This window comes from Eucyclogobius newberryi, unplaced genomic scaffold (genome assembly GCF_026437365.1).
Source record: "Eucyclogobius newberryi isolate DKJ021-1_F unplaced genomic scaffold, fEucNew1.0.hap1 SCAF_77, whole genome shotgun sequence".
In the NCBI taxonomy this organism is placed as follows: Eukaryota; Metazoa; Chordata; class Actinopteri; order Gobiiformes; family Gobiidae; genus Eucyclogobius; species Eucyclogobius newberryi.
In genome coordinates, this window is record NW_027316467.1 from 297501 (window position 1) to 313112 (window position 15612).

The following is a 15612-nucleotide window of genomic DNA, read 5'->3' on the forward strand; positions in this document are numbered from 1 at the left end:
ATACACAACACACTCCTGTGACAACACAACACACTCATGTGATACACAACACACTCATGTGATACACAACACACTCATGTGATACACAACACACTCATGTGACAACACAACACACTCATGTGATACACAACACACTCATGTGATACACAACACACTCATGTGATACACAACACACTCCTGTGACAACACAACACACTCATGTGATACACAACACACTCATGTGATACACAACACACTCATGTGATACACAACACACTCATGTGATACACAACACACTCATGTGACAACACAACACACTCATGTGATACACAACACACTCATGTGATACACAACACACTCATGTGATACACAACACACTCCTGTGATACATAACACACTCATGTGATGCACAACACACTCATGTGATACACAACACACTCATGTGATACACAACACACTCATGTGACAACACAACACACTCATGTGATACACAACACACTCATGTGATACACAACACACTCATGTGACAACACAACACACTCATGTGATACACAACACACTCATGTGATACACAACACACTCATGTGACAACACAACACGCTCATGTGATACACAACACGCTCATGTGATACACAACACGCTCATGTGATACACAACACGCTCATGTGATACACAACACACTCATGTGATACACAACACGCTCATGTGATACACAACACGCTCATGTGATACACAACACACTCATGTGATACACAACACACTCATGTGATACACAACACACTCATGTGATACACAACACACTCATGTGACAACACAACACACTCATGTGATACACAACACACTCATGTGACAACACAACACGCTCATGTGATACACAACACGCTCATGTGATACACAACACGCTCATGTGATACACAACACGCTCATGTGATACACAACACACTCATGTGACAACACAACACGCTCATGTGATACACAACACACTCATGTGATACACAACACACTCCTGTGACAACACAACACACTCATGTGATACACAACACACTCATGTGATACACAACACACTCATGTGATACACAACACACTCATGTGATACACAACACACTCATGTGACAACACAACACACTCATGTGATACACAACACACTCATGTGATACACAACACACTCATGTGATACACAACACACTCATGTGATACACAACACACTCCTGTGACAACACAACACACTCATGTGATACACAACACACTCATGTGATACACAACACACTCATGTGACAACACAACACACTCATGTGATACACAACACACTCATGTGATACACAACACACTCATGTGATACACAACACACTCATGTGATACACAACACACTCATGTGACAACACAACACACTCATGTGATACACAACACACTCATATGATACACAACACACTCATGTGATACACAACACACTCATGTGACAACACAACACACTCATGTGATACACAACACACTCATGTGATACACAACACACTCATGTGATACACAACACACTCATGTGATACACAACACACTCATGTGACAACACAACACACTCATGTGATACACAACACACTCATGTGATACACAACACACTCATGTGATACACAACACACTCCTGTGACAACACAACACACTCCTGTGACAACACAACACACTCCTGTGATACACAACACACTCATGTGATACACAACACACTCATGTGATACACAACACACTCATGTGATACACAACACACTCCTGTGACAACACAACACACTCATGTGATACACAACACACTCATGTGATACACAACACACTCATGTGATACACAACACACTCATGTGACAACACAACACACTCATGTGATACACAACACACTCATGTGATACACAACACACTCATGTGATACACAACACACTCATGTGATACACAACACACTCATGTGACAACACAACACACTCATGTGATACACAACACACTCATGTGATACACAACACACTCATGTGATACACAACACACTCATGTGACAACACAACACACTCCTGTGACAACACAACACACTCATGTGATACACAACACACTCATGTGATACACAACACACTCATGTGATACACAACACACTCATGTGATACACAACACACTCCTGTGACAACACAACACACTCATGTGATACACAACACACTCATGTGATACACAACACACTCATGTGATACACAACACACTCATGTGACAACACAACACACTCATGTGACAACACAACACACTCATGTGACAACACAACACACTCATGTGATACACAACACACTCATGTGATACACAACACACTCATGTGATACACAACACACTCCTGTGACAACACAACACACTCATGTGATACACAACACACTCATGTGATACACAACACACTCATGTGATACACAACACACTCATGTGATACACAACACACTCCTGTGACAACACAACACACTCATGTGATACACAACACACTCATGTGATACACAACACACTCATGTGACAACACAACACACTCATGTGATACACAACACACTCATGTGATACACAACACACTCATGTGATACACAACACACTCCTGTGATACACAACACACTCATGTGATACACAACACACTCATGTGATACACAACACACTCATGTGACACACAACACACTCATGTGATACACAACACACTCATGTGATACACAACACACTCATGTGACAACACAACACACTCCTGTGACAACACAACACACTCATGTGATACACAACACACTCATGTGATACACAACACACTCATGTGATACACAACACACTCCTGTGACAACACAACACACTCATGTGATACACAACACACTCATGTGATACACAACACACTCATGTGATACACAACACACTCATGTGACAACACAACACACTCATGTGATACACAACACACTCATGTGATACACAACACACTCATGTGATACACAACACACTCATGTGATACACAACACACTCATGTGACACACAACACACTCATGTGACACACAACACACTCATGTGATACACAACACACTCATGTGATACACAACACACTCCTGTGACAACATAACACACTCATGTGACAACACAACACACTCATGTGATACACAACACACTCATGTGATACACAACACACTCATGTGATACACAACACACTCATGTGATACACAACACACTCATGTGACAACACAACACACTCATGTGATACACAACACACTCATGTGACAACACAACACACTCATGTGATACACAACACACTCATGTGACAACACAACACGCTCATGTGATACACAACACACTCCTGTGACAACACAACACACTCATGTGATACACAACACACTCATGTGACAACACAACACACTCATGTGATACACAACACACTCCTGTGACAACACAACACACTCATGTGATACACAACACACTCATGTGATACACAACACACTCATGTGATACACAACACACTCATGTGACAACACAACACACTCATGTGATACACAACACACTCCTGTGACAACACAACACACTCATGTGATACACAACACACTCATGTGATACACAACACACTCATGTGATACACAACACACTCATGTGATACACAACACAACACACTTTACCACACATTCGTGTATTTCACCTTTTCTTGATTTCTTTTCTTTTTTCCAGGAAAAAGCTGACGCAGCTGCAGCACGCGTACACCTGTCTGTTCAGAGACTATGACTCTAAACTCAAGAGCGAGGTGTGTGTGTGTGTGTGTGTGTGTGTGTGTGTGTGTGTGTGTGTGTCTGTGTGTGTGTGTGTGTGTGTGTGTGTCTGTGTGTGTGTGTGTGTCTGTGTGTGTGTGTGTGTGTGTCTGTGTGTGTGTGTGTGTGTCTGTGTGTGTGTGTGTGTGTCTCTGTGTGTGTGTGTGTGTGTGTGTGTGTGTCTGTGTGTGTGTGTTTGTGTGTGTGTGTGTGTGTGTGTCTCTGTGTGTGTGTGTGTGTGTGTGTTTGTGTGTGTGTGTGTGTGTGTGTGTCTCTGTGTGTGTGTGTGTTTGTGTGTGTGTCTGTGTGTGTGTGTCTCTGTGTGAGTGTGTGTGTGTGTGTGTGTGTGTGTGTGTGTGTGTGTGTCTCTGTGTGAGTGTGTCTGTGTGTGTGTGTGTGTGTGTGTCTCTGTGTGAGTGTGTGTGTGTGTGTGTGTCTCTGTGTGAGTGTGTGTGTGTGTGTGTGTGTGTGTGTGTGTCTCTGTGTGAGTGTGTGTGTGTGTGTGTGTGTGTGTGTGTGTCTGTGTGTGTGTCTGTGTGTGTGGACCTGAATTGTAACTATGGCGACGGTTCTGTTGTGTGTGTTTCAGGGCGGAGACTTGAGTTCTCGTCTGGAGGAGGCGGAGCGAGCTCTGGCTCTGAAGCAGGATCTGATCGACAAACTGAAGGAGGAAGTGGAGCAGCAGAAAGGATCTTTAGAGACCGTCCCAGTCCTCACAGCTCAGGTGGACCGGGACCGACCGGGACCGACCGGGACCGACCGGGACTGACCGGGACCGACCAGGACTGACCGGGACTGACCGGGACCGACCAGGACTGACCGGGACTGACCGGGACACTGACCGGGACTGACCGGGACCGACCAGGACTGACCGGGACTGACCGGGACCGACCAGGACTGACCGGGACTGACCGGGACACTGACCGGGACTGACCGGGACCGACCTGGACTGACCGGGACTGACCGGGACTGACCGGGACACTGACCGGGACTGACCGGGACACTGACCGGGACCGACCTGGACTGACCGGGACCGACCGGGACCGACCGGGACCGACCGGGACCGACCGGGACTGACCGGGACTGACCGGGACTGACCAGGACTGACCGGGACTGACCGGGACTGACCAGGACTGACCGGGACTGACCATAACTGACCGGGACTGACCGGGACTGGCTCTGGTACCGTCTCCTCTCTGTGTTCTGACCGGTTCCTCTGGTCCAGGCTGAGATCTACAAGGCGGACTTCCTGGCGGAGCGAGAGGCGCGAGAGAAACTGAACCAGAAGAAAGAGGAGCTGCAGGATCAGCTCAACCAGGCGCTGGGAGAAATCGACCGACTCAAACAGGAAGCAACGTCACGGTGAGTGAAACCAAAGAGGAATGACATGACGCCACCTGGAGGCGGGAGGCGTGTACTACATGTGGAGATCAGGTCTGGAACAATCAAAATGACTGATGCTCAGAAAGACACAAAAACATGTAGTGCATTGTTATTTAGAACTATATTATCCACGGTTTAGCCTCTCGTTAGGCCTGGTTTAGCCTCTCGTTAGGCCTGGTTTAGCCTCTCGTTAGGCCTGGTTTAGCCTCTCGTTAGGCCTGGTTTAGCCTCTCGTTAGGCCTGGTTTAGCCTCTCGTTAGGCCTGGTTTAGTCTCTCGTTAGGCCTGGTTTAGCCTCTCGTTAGGCCTGGTTTAGCCTCTCGTTAGGCCTGGTTTAGCCTCTCGTTAGTTAGCCTCTCGTTAGGCCTGGTTTAGCCTCTCGTTAGGCCTGGTTTAGCCTCTCGTTAGGCCTGGTTTAGCCTCTCGTTAGGCCTGGTTTAGCCTCTCGTTAGGCCTGGTTTAGCCTCTCGTTAGGCCTGGTTTAGCCTCTCGTTAGGCCTGGTTTAGCCTCTCGTTAGGCCTGGTTTAGTCTCTCGTTAGGCCTGGTTTAGCCTCTCGTTAGGCCTGGTTTAGCCTCTCGTTAGTTAGCCTCTCGTTAGGCCTGGTTTAGCCTCTCGTTAGGCCTGGTTTAGCCTCTCGTTAGGCCTGGTTTAGCCTCTCGTTAGTTAGCCTCTCGTTAGGCCTGGTTTAGCCTCTCGTTAGGCCTGGTTTAGCCTCTCGTTAGGCCTGGTTTAGCCTCTCGTTAGGCCTGGTTTAGCCTCTCGTTAGGCCTGGTTTAGCCTCTCGTTAGGCCTGGTTTAGCCTCTCGTTAGGCCTGGTTTAGTCTCTCGTTAGGCCTGGTTTAGTCTCTCGTTAGGCCTGGTTTAGCCTCTCGTTAGGCCTGGTTTAGCCTCTCGTTAGTTAGCCTCTCGTTAGGCCTGGTTTAGCCTCTCGTTAGGCCTGGTTTAGCCTCTCGTTAGGCCTGGTTTAGCCTCTCGTTAGTTAGCCTCTCGTTAGGCCTGGTTTAGCCTCTCGTTAGGCCTGGTTTAGCCTCTCGTTAGGCCTGGTTTAGCCTCTCGTTAGGCCTGGTTTAGTCTCTCGTTAGGCCTGGTTTAGCCTCTCGTTAGGCCTGGTTTAGCCTCTCGTTAGGCCTGGTTTAGCCTCTCGTTAGTTAGCCTCTCGTTAGGCCTGGTTTAGCCTCTCGTTAGGCCTGGTTTAGCCTCTCGTTAGGCCTGGTTTAGCCTCTCGTTAGGCCTGGTTTAGCCTCTCGTTAGGCCTGGTTTAGCCTCTCGTTAGGCCTGGTTTAGCCTCTCGTTAGGCCTGGTTTAGTCTCTCGTTAGGCCTGGTTTAGCCTCTCGTTAGTTAGCCTCTCGTTAGGCCTGGTTTAGCCTCTCGTTAGGCCTGGTTTAGCCTCTCGTTAGGCCTGGTTTAGCCTCTCGTTAGTTAGCCTCTCGTTAGGCCTGGTTTAGCCTCTCGTTAGGCCTGGTTTAGCCTCTCGTTAGGCCTGGTTTAGCCTCTCGTTAGGCCTGGTTTAGCCTCTCGTTAGGCCTGGTTTAGCCTCTCGTTAGGCCTGGTTTAGCCTCTCGTTAGGCCTGGTTTAGCCTCTCGTTAGGCCTGGTTTAGTCTCTCGTTAGGCCTGGTTTAGCCTCTCGTTAGGCCTGGTTTAGCCTCTCGTTAGTTAGCCTCTCGTTAGGCCTGGTTTAGCCTCTCGTTAGGCCTGGTTTAGCCTCTCGTTAGGCCTGGTTTAGCCTCTCGTTAGGCCTGGTTTAGCCTCTCGTTAGGCCTGGTTTAGTCTCTCGTTAGGCCTGGTTTAGTCTCTCGTTAGGCCTGGTTTAGCCTCTCGTTAGGCCTGGTTTAGCCTCTCGTTAGTTAGCCTCTCGTTAGGCCTGGTTTAGCCTCTCGTTAGTTAGCCTCTCGTTAGGCCTGGTTTAGCCTCTCGTTAGGCCTGGTTTAGCCTCTCGTTAGGCCTGGTTTAGCCTCTCGTTAGGCCTGGTTTAGCCTCTCGTTAGGCCTGGTTTAGCCTCTCGTTAGGCCTGGTTTAGCCTCTCGTTAGGCCTGGTTTAGCCTCTCGTTAGGCCTGGTTTAGCCTCTCGTTAGGCCTGGTTTAGCCTCTCGTTAGGCCTGGTTTAGCCTCTCGTTAGGCCTGGTTTAGCCTCTCGTTAGTTAGCCTCTCGTTAGGCCTGGTTTAGCCTCTCGTTAGGCCTGGTTTAGCCTCTCGTTAGGCCTGGTTTAGCCTCTCGTTAGTTAGCCTCTCGTTAGGCCTGGTTTAGCCTCTCGTTAGGCCTGGTTTAGCCTCTCGTTAGGCCTGGTTTAGCCTCTCGTTAGGCCTGGTTTAGCCTCTCGTTAGGCCTGGTTTAGCCTCTCGTTAGGCCTGGTTTAGCCTCTCGTTAGGCCTGGTTTAGCCTCTCGTTAGGCCTGGTTTAGCCTCTCGTTAGGCCTGGTTTAGCCTCTCGTTAGGCCTGGTTTAGCCTCTCGTTAGGCCTGGTTTAGTCTCTCGTTAGGCCTGGTTTAGTCTCTCGTTAGGCCTGGTTTAGCCTCTCGTTAGGCCTGGTTTAGCCTCTCGTTAGTTAGCCTCTCGTTAGGCCTGGTTTAGCCTCTCGTTAGTTAGCCTCTCGTTAGGCCTGGTTTAGCCTCTCGTTAGGCCTGGTTTAGCCTCTCGTTAGGCCTGGTTTAGCCTCTCGTTAGGCCTGGTTTAGCCTCTCGTTAGGCCTGGTTTAGCCTCTCGTTAGGCATGGTTTAGCCTCTCGTTAGGCCTGGTTTAGCCTCTCGTTAGGCCTGGTTTAGCCTCTCGTTAGGCCTGGTTTAGCCTCTCGTTAGGCCTGGTTTAGCCTCTCGTTAGGCCTGGTTTAGCCTCTCGTTAGGCCTGGTTTAGCCTCTCGTTAGGCCTGGTTTAGCCTCTCGTTAGGCCTGGTTTAGCCTCTCGTTAGGCCTGGTTTAGCCTCTCGTTAGGCCTGGTTTAGCCTCTCGTTAGGCCTGGTTTAGCCTCTCGTTAGGCCTGGTTTAGCCTCTCGTTAGGCCTGGTTTAGCCTCTCGTTAGGCCTGGTTTAGTCTCTCGTTAGGCCTGGTTTAGTCTCTCGTTAGGCCTGGTTTAGCCTCTCGTTAGGCCTGGTTTAGCCTCTCGTTAGGCCTGGTTTAGCCTCTCGTTAGGCCTGGTTTAGTCTCTCGTTAGGCCTGGTTTAGCCTCTCGTTAGGCCTGGTTTAGCCTCTCGTTAGTTAGCCTCTCGTTAGGCCTGGTTTAGCCTCTCGTTAGTTAGCCTCTCGTTAGGCCTGGTTTAGCCTCTCGTTAGGCCTGGTTTAGCCTCTCGTTAGGCCTGGTTTAGCCTCTCGTTAGGCCTGGTTTAGCCTCTCGTTAGGCCTGGTTTAGCCTCTCGTTAGGCCTGGTTTAGCCTCTCGTTAGGCCTGGTTTAGCCTCTCGTTAGGCCTGGTTTAGCCTCTCGTTAGGCCTGGTTTAGCCTCTCGTTAGGCCTGGTTTAGCCTCTCGTTAGGCCTGGTTTAGCCTCTCGTTAGTTAGCCTCTCGTTAGGCCTGGTTTAGCCTCTCGTTAGGCCTGGTTTAGCCTCTCGTTAGGCCTGGTTTAGCCTCTCGTTAGTTAGCCTCTCGTTAGGCCTGGTTTAGCCTCTCGTTAGGCCTGGTTTAGCCTCTCGTTAGGCCTGGTTTAGCCTCTCGTTAGGCCTGGTTTAGCCTCTCGTTAGGCCTGGTTTAGCCTCTCGTTAGGCCTGGTTTAGCCTCTCGTTAGGCCTGGTTTAGCCTCTCGTTAGGCCTGGTTTAGTCTCTCGTTAGGCCTGGTTTAGTCTCTCGTTAGGCCTGGTTTAGCCTCTCGTTAGGCCTGGTTTAGCCTCTCGTTAGTTAGCCTCTCGTTAGGCCTGGTTTAGCCTCTCGTTAGTTAGCCTCTCGTTAGGCCTGGTTTAGCCTCTCGTTAGGCCTGGTTTAGCCTCTCGTTAGGCCTGGTTTAGCCTCTCGTTAGGCCTGGTTTAGCCTCTCGTTAGGCCTGGTTTAGCCTCTCGTTAGGCCTGGTTTAGCCTCTCGTTAGGCCTGGTTTAGCCTCTCGTTAGGCATGGTTTAGCCTCTCGTTAGGCCTGGTTTAGCCTCTCGTTAGGCCTGGTTTAGCCTCTCGTTAGGCCTGGTTTAGCCTCTCGTTAGGCCTGGTTTAGCCTCTCGTTAGGCCTGGTTTAGCCTCTCGTTAGGCCTGGTTTAGCCTCTCGTTAGGCCTGGTTTATCCTCTCGTTAGGCCTGGTTTAGCCTCTCGTTAGGCCTGGTTTAGCCTCTCGTTAGGCCTGGTTTAGCCTCTCGTTAGGCCTGGTTTAGCCTCTCGTTAGGCCTGGTTTAGCCTCTCGTTAGGCCTGGTTTAGCCTCTCGTTAGGCCTGGTTTAGCCTCTCGTTAGGCCTGGTTTAGCCTCTCGTTAGGCCTGGTTTAGCCTCTCGTTAGGCCTGGTTTAGCCTCTCGTTAGGCCTGGTTTAGCCTCTCGTTAGGCCTGGTTTAGTCTCTCGTTAGGCCTGGTTTAGCCTCTCGTTAGGCCTGGTTTAGCCTCTCGTTAGGCCTGGTTTAGCCTCTCGTTAGGCCTGGTTTAGTCTCTCGTTAGGCCTGGTTTAGTCTCTCGTTAGGCCTGGTTTAGCCTCTCGTTAGGCCTGGTTTAGCCTCTCGTTAGTTAGCCTCTCGTTAGGCCTGGTTTAGCCTCTCGTTAGTTAGCCTCTCGTTAGGCCTGGTTTAGCCTCTCGTTAGGCCTGGTTTAGCCTCTCGTTAGGCCTGGTTTAGCCTCTCGTTAGGCCTGGTTTAGCCTCTCGTTAGGCCTGGTTTAGCCTCTCGTTAGGCCTGGTTTAGCCTCTCGTTAGGCATGGTTTAGCCTCTCGTTAGGCCTGGTTTAGCCTCTCGTTAGGCCTGGTTTAGCCTCTCGTTAGGCCTGGTTTAGCCTCTCGTTAGGCCTGGTTTAGCCTCTCGTTAGGCCTGGTTTAGCCTCTCGTTAGGCCTGGTTTAGCCTCTCGTTAGGCCTGGTTTAGCCTCTCGTTAGGCCTGGTTTAGCCTCTCGTTAGGCCTGGTTTAGCCTCTCGTTAGGCCTGGTTTAGCCTCTCGTTAGTTAGCCTCTCGTTAGGCCTGGTTTAGCCTCTCGTTAGGCCTGGTTTAGCCTCTCGTTAGGCCTGGTTTAGCCTCTCGTTAGTTAGCCTCTCGTTAGGCCTGGTTTAGCCTCTCGTTAGGCCTGGTTTAGCCTCTCGTTAGGCCTGGTTTAGCCTCTCGTTAGGCCTGGTTTAGCCTCTCGTTAGGCCTGGTTTAGCCTCTCGTTAGGCCTGGTTTAGCCTCTCGTTAGGCCTGGTTTAGCCTCTCGTTAGGCCTGGTTTAGCCTCTCGTTAGGCCTGGTTTAGTCTCTCGTTAGGCCTGGTTTAGCCTCTCGTTAGGCCTGGTTTAGCCTCTCGTTAGTTAGCCTCTCGTTAGGCCTGGTTTAGCCTCTCGTTAGTTAGCCTCTCGTTAGGCCTGGTTTAGCCTCTCGTTAGGCCTGGTTTAGCTTCTCGTTAGGCCTGGTTTAGCCTCTCGTTAGGCCTGGTTTAGCCTCTCGTTAGGCCTGGTTTAGCCTCTCGTTAGGCATGGTTTAGCCTCTCGTTAGGCCTGGTTTAGCCTCTCGTTAGGCCTGGTTTAGCCTCTCGTTAGGCCTGGTTTAGCCTCTCGTTAGGCCTGGTTTAGCCTCTCGTTAGGCCTGGTTTAGCCTCTCGTTAGGCCTGGTTTAGCCTCTCGTTAGGCCTGGTTTAGCCTCTCGTTAGGCCTGGTTTAGCCTCTCGTTAGGCCTGGTTTAGCCTCTCGTTAGGCCTGGTTTAGCCTCTCGTTAGGCCTGGTTTAGCCTCTCGTTAGGCCTGGTTTAGCCTCTCGTTAGGCCTGGTTTAGCCTCTCGTTAGGCCTGGTTTAGCCTCTCGTTAGGCCTGGTTTAGCCTCTCGTTAGGCCTGGTTTAGCCTCTCGTTAGGCCTGGTTTAGCCTCTCGTTAGGCCTGGTTTAGCCTCTCGTTAGGCCTGGTTTAGCCTCTCGTTAGGCCTGGTTTAGCCTCTCGTTAGGCCTGGTTTAGCCTCTCGTTAGGCCTGGTTTAGCCTCTCGTTAGGCCTGGTTTAGCCTCTCGTTAGGCCTGGTTTAGCCTCTCGTTAGGCCTGGTTTAGCCTCTCGTTAGGCCTGGTTTAGCCTCTCGTTAGGCCTGGTTTAGCCTCTCGTTAGGCCTGGTTTAGCCTCTCGTTAGGCCTGGTTTAGCCTCTCGTTAGGCCTGGTTTAGCCTCTCGTTAGGCCTGGTTTAGCCTCTCGTTAGGCCTGGTTTAGCCTCTCGTTAGGCCTGGTTTAGCCTCTCGTTAGGCCTGGTTTAGCCTCTCGTTAGGCCTGGTTTAGCCTCTCGTTAGGCCTGGTTTAGCCTCTCGTTAGGCCTGGTTTAGCCTCTCGTTAGGCCTGGTTTAGCCTCTCGTTAGGCCTGGTTTAGCCTCTCGTTAGGCCTGGTTTAGCCTCTCGTTAGGCCTGGTTTAGCCTCTCGTTAGGCCTGGTTTAGCCTCTCGTTAGGCCTGGTTTAGCCTCTCGTTAGGCCTGGTTTAGCCTCTCGTTAGGCCTGGTTTAGCCTCTCGTTAGGCCTGGTTTAGCCTCTCGTTAGGCCTGGTTTAGCCTCTCGTTAGGCCTGGTTTAGCCTCTCGTTAGGCCTGGTTTAGCCTCTCGTTAGGCCTGGTTTAGCCTCTCGTTAGGCCTGGTTTAGCCTCTCGTTAGGCCTGGTTTAGCCTCTCGTTAGGCCTGGTTTAGCCTCTCGTTAGGCCTGGTTTAGCCTCTCGTTAGGCCTGGTTTAGCCTCTCGTTAGGCCTGGTTTAGCCTCTCGTTAGGCCTGGTTTAGCCTCTCGTTAGGCCTGGTTTAGCCTCTCGTTAGGCCTGGTTTAGCCTCTCGTTAGGCCTGGTTTAGCCTCTCGTTAGGCCTGGTTTAGCCTCTCGTTAGGCCTGGTTTAGCCTCTCGTTAGGCCTGGTTTAGCCTCTCGTTAGGCCTGGTTTAGCCTCTCGTTAGGCCTGGTTTAGCCTCTCGTTAGGCCTGGTTTAGCCTCTCGTTAGGCCTGGTTTAGCCTCTCGTTAGGCCTGGTTTAGCCTCTCGTTAGGCCTGGTTTAGCCTCTCGTTAGGCCTGGTTTAGCCTCTCGTTAGGCCTGGTTTAGCCTCTCGTTAGGCCTGGTTTAGCCTCTCGTTAGGCCTGGTTTAGCCTCTCGTTAGGCCTGGTTTAGCCTCTCGTTAGGCCTGGTTTAGTCTCTCGTTAGGCCTGGTTTAGCCTCTCGTTAGGCCTGGTTTAGCCTCTCGTTAGTTAGCCTCTCGTTAGGCCTGGTTTAGCCTCTCGTTAGTTAGCCTCTCGTTAGGCCTGGTTTAGCCTCTCGTTAGGCCTGGTTTAGCTTCTCGTTAGGCCTGGTTTAGCCTCTCGTTAGGCCTGGTTTAGCCTCTCGTTAGGCCTGGTTTAGCCTCTCGTTAGGCCTGGTTTAGCCTCTCGTTAGGCCTGGTTTAGCCTCTCGTTAGGCCTGGTTTAGCCTCTCGTTAGGCCTGGTTTAGCCTCTCGTTAGGCCTGGTTTAGCCTCTCGTTAGGCCTGGTTTAGCCTCTCGTTAGGCCTGGTTTAGCCTCTCGTTAGGCCTGGTTTAGCCTCTCGTTAGGCCTGGTTTAGCCTCTCGTTAGGCCTGGTTTAGCCTCTCGTTAGGCCTGGTTTAGCCTCTCGTTAGGCCTGGTTTAGCCTCTCGTTAGGCCTGGTTTAGCCTCTCGTTAGGCCTGGTTTAGCCTCTCGTTAGGCCTGGTTTAGCCTCTCGTTAGGCCTGGTTTAGCCTCTCGTTAGGCCTGGTTTAGCCTCTCGTTAGGCCTGGTTTAGCCTCTCGTTAGGCCTGGTTTAGCCTCTCGTTAGGCCTGGTTTAGCCTCTCGTTAGGCCTGGTTTAGCCTCTCGTTAGGCCTGGTTTAGCCTCTCGTTAGGCCTGGTTTAGCCTCTCGTTAGGCCTGGTTTAGCCTCTCGTTAGGCCTGGTTTAGCCTCTCGTTAGGCCTGGTTTAGCCTCTCGTTAGGCCTGGTTTAGCCTCTCGTTAGGCCTGGTTTAGCCTCTCGTTAGGCCTGGTTTAGCCTCTCGTTAGGCCTGGTTTAGCCTCTCGTTAGGCCTGGTTTAGCCTCTCGTTAGGCCTGACTAAACAGATGTCATGGTTGTGTTTTGCAGCGCGCGGATCGAGCAGATGAAGCTCAGACACTTGGATGATTTTCCAGCTCGAGCGTCTCACATTCCACAAGCTCCAGGTCAGAATCCAACACTCTCAGTTCTGTCCTGGGCCTGAGCGGCCTGAGCGGCCTGAGCGGCCTGAGCGGCCTGAACAGCGCCCCCATGAGGCCTGAACAGCGGCTCTTTTCCTCTCCAGAGGAAACATTTAAAGAGACAACATGTAACTTTTCTCTCTCACTTCCAGGTGTGTTCCCCTTCCACACGGCCCCTCCCCCCTCCTCCTTCAGGGGTCAGGGCGTTGCCCCGGGCGACCAGGCCTCGGCCTCAGAGGAGATCCCTGACCTGTGCTGCCCCAAGTGCAAGTACCAGGCCCCGGACATGGACACGCTGCAGATACACGTCATGGACTGCATCACCTTTTAACACGCCCGGTCGTCATGGAAACGAGGAGGAAACGAGGAGGAAAACAATCACAAAATCATGAACGCTCCAAACTGCTCTGAGGAGACGGCTCACTTTGTTCTGTTCTAAACCAGGTCTAAACCAGGTCTAAACCAGGTCTAAACCAGGTCTAAACCAGGACTAAACCAGGTCTAAACCAGGACATAATTAGCATCAAAAGTACTTTCTCTCCGTCCCTTGTTGTACTTTTACCTTCATGTTTAAGAATGTATTTAAAGTCTCAGTGTTGAACAGAACGATAAAGTCACATAATCATTGTAATATATTTTCGATAATTAAAACGATTAAAAATGTGCGTAAAAAGAGGCAGAAACGTCTTAAAGTGATTTCTCTGCCTCTTTTCTGCTTGGTTTTCACGTTTTGTGCCAAACCTGGACCTCGACCGCCCCTGCCCGCCCCTGCCCGCCCCTGCCTGTCCGTGCGATGCCCTCCTGTCCTCCAGGGGTCACTCTGGAGGCTTTAAGGCAGAGCTGCAGTTTAAGGCGGAGCTAAAGGCGGAGCTGGAGTTAAAGGCGGAGCTAAAGGCGGAGCTGGAGTTAAAGGCGGAGCTAAAGGCGGAGCTGGAGTTAAAGGCGGAGCTAAAGGCGGAGCTGGAGTTAAAGGCGGAGCTGGAGTAACTCTGACTCTTAAACGCTGAAAATAAAACTTGTTTGAAACTTGAATTTTTAGAATATTCAGTCTAATTCAGAGTAATTCTGCTTCTGGATTTAAACAAACGTGAACACAACGTCCAGAACGTTCTGGACGTTGTGTAGGAACTGGAGAGCTCCAGCTCCAGATAAAGAAGAACATGAATGTTTTTAGTGTTGAAATGAGGTTTAAATCTGTTTTAAATGTTTGTCTTTTTACCTCCTGAACATGACAAACATCTGTGTCCAGGGTCTGGACCAGGGTCTGGACCAGGGTCTGGACCAGGGTCTGGACCAGGGTCACAGTAGCAGTGGCTGCTGGTCTGCGTCCCTCCGTTTGAGACTCATGTGTGGCACTTCCTCTGAATGTTGAATGTCTCTCCTCCTCATCAGTCCCTGAATTTTATCTGTAATAATTAAAAACTGGTGCAAATCAATGTTTCTGTCAAAGATGAAATAAACTGTTCTTTTCATCTCGTTTCATCTTCTTTAAACCAACAACAACAACAAACACACAGTCGCACACACACACACACTAACACACACAGTCGCACACACACACACACTAACACACACTAACACACACACACACACACACACACTCACACACACACACTCACACACACACTAACACACATTCGCACACACACTCACACACACACTCACACACTAACACACACTAACAGACACACACACACACACTAACACACACACACTAACACACACACACACACTAACACACACACTAACACACATTCGCACACACACACACACTAACACACACACTAACACACACACTAACACACATTCGCACACACACACACACAGACACACACACACACACTAACACACACACACACACTAACACACACACACTAACACACACACTCACACACACACTAACACACACACACACACACACACACTAACACACACACACTAACACACACACTAACACACACACACACACACTAACACACACACACTAACACACACACTAACACACATTCGCACACACACACACACACTCACACACACACTAACACACACTAACACACACACACACTCACACACACACTAACACACACTAACACACACTAACACACACACAGACACACACACACACACACACACACACTAACACACACACTAACACACAGACTGTAGGGGGCAGTAGAGTGTTGGACCGGCGCCATCTTGGATCCATCGTCCAGATCGGATTTACATTTATGACAAAAGAATCTGATATTAATATTAAC

General features: G+C 50.1%; 1 protein-coding gene across 2 annotated transcripts in view; it reads left to right on the top strand.

Annotated features, from left to right (window-relative positions):
- LOC140350634 (NF-kappa-B essential modulator-like) overlaps nt 1–14777 on the top strand; it is a 44193-nt gene extending 29416 nt beyond the window's left edge. The window contains exons 11-15 of one of the 2 annotated variants that reach the window (XM_072436196.1): nt 3658–3730; nt 4324–4458; nt 4960–5096; nt 13263–13339; nt 13507–14777. In XM_072436196.1, coding sequence (XP_072292297.1) covers nt 3658–3730; nt 4324–4458; nt 4960–5096; nt 13263–13339; nt 13507–13685 — 601 coding nt within the window. In that variant the 3' untranslated portion in view covers nt 13686–14777. The remainder of the gene's footprint in view (nt 1–3657; nt 3731–4323; nt 4459–4959; nt 5097–13262; nt 13340–13506) is intronic. The other variant, XM_072436197.1, reaches the window with a different exon arrangement.
- Nucleotides 14778–15612: the final 835 nt, after the last annotated feature.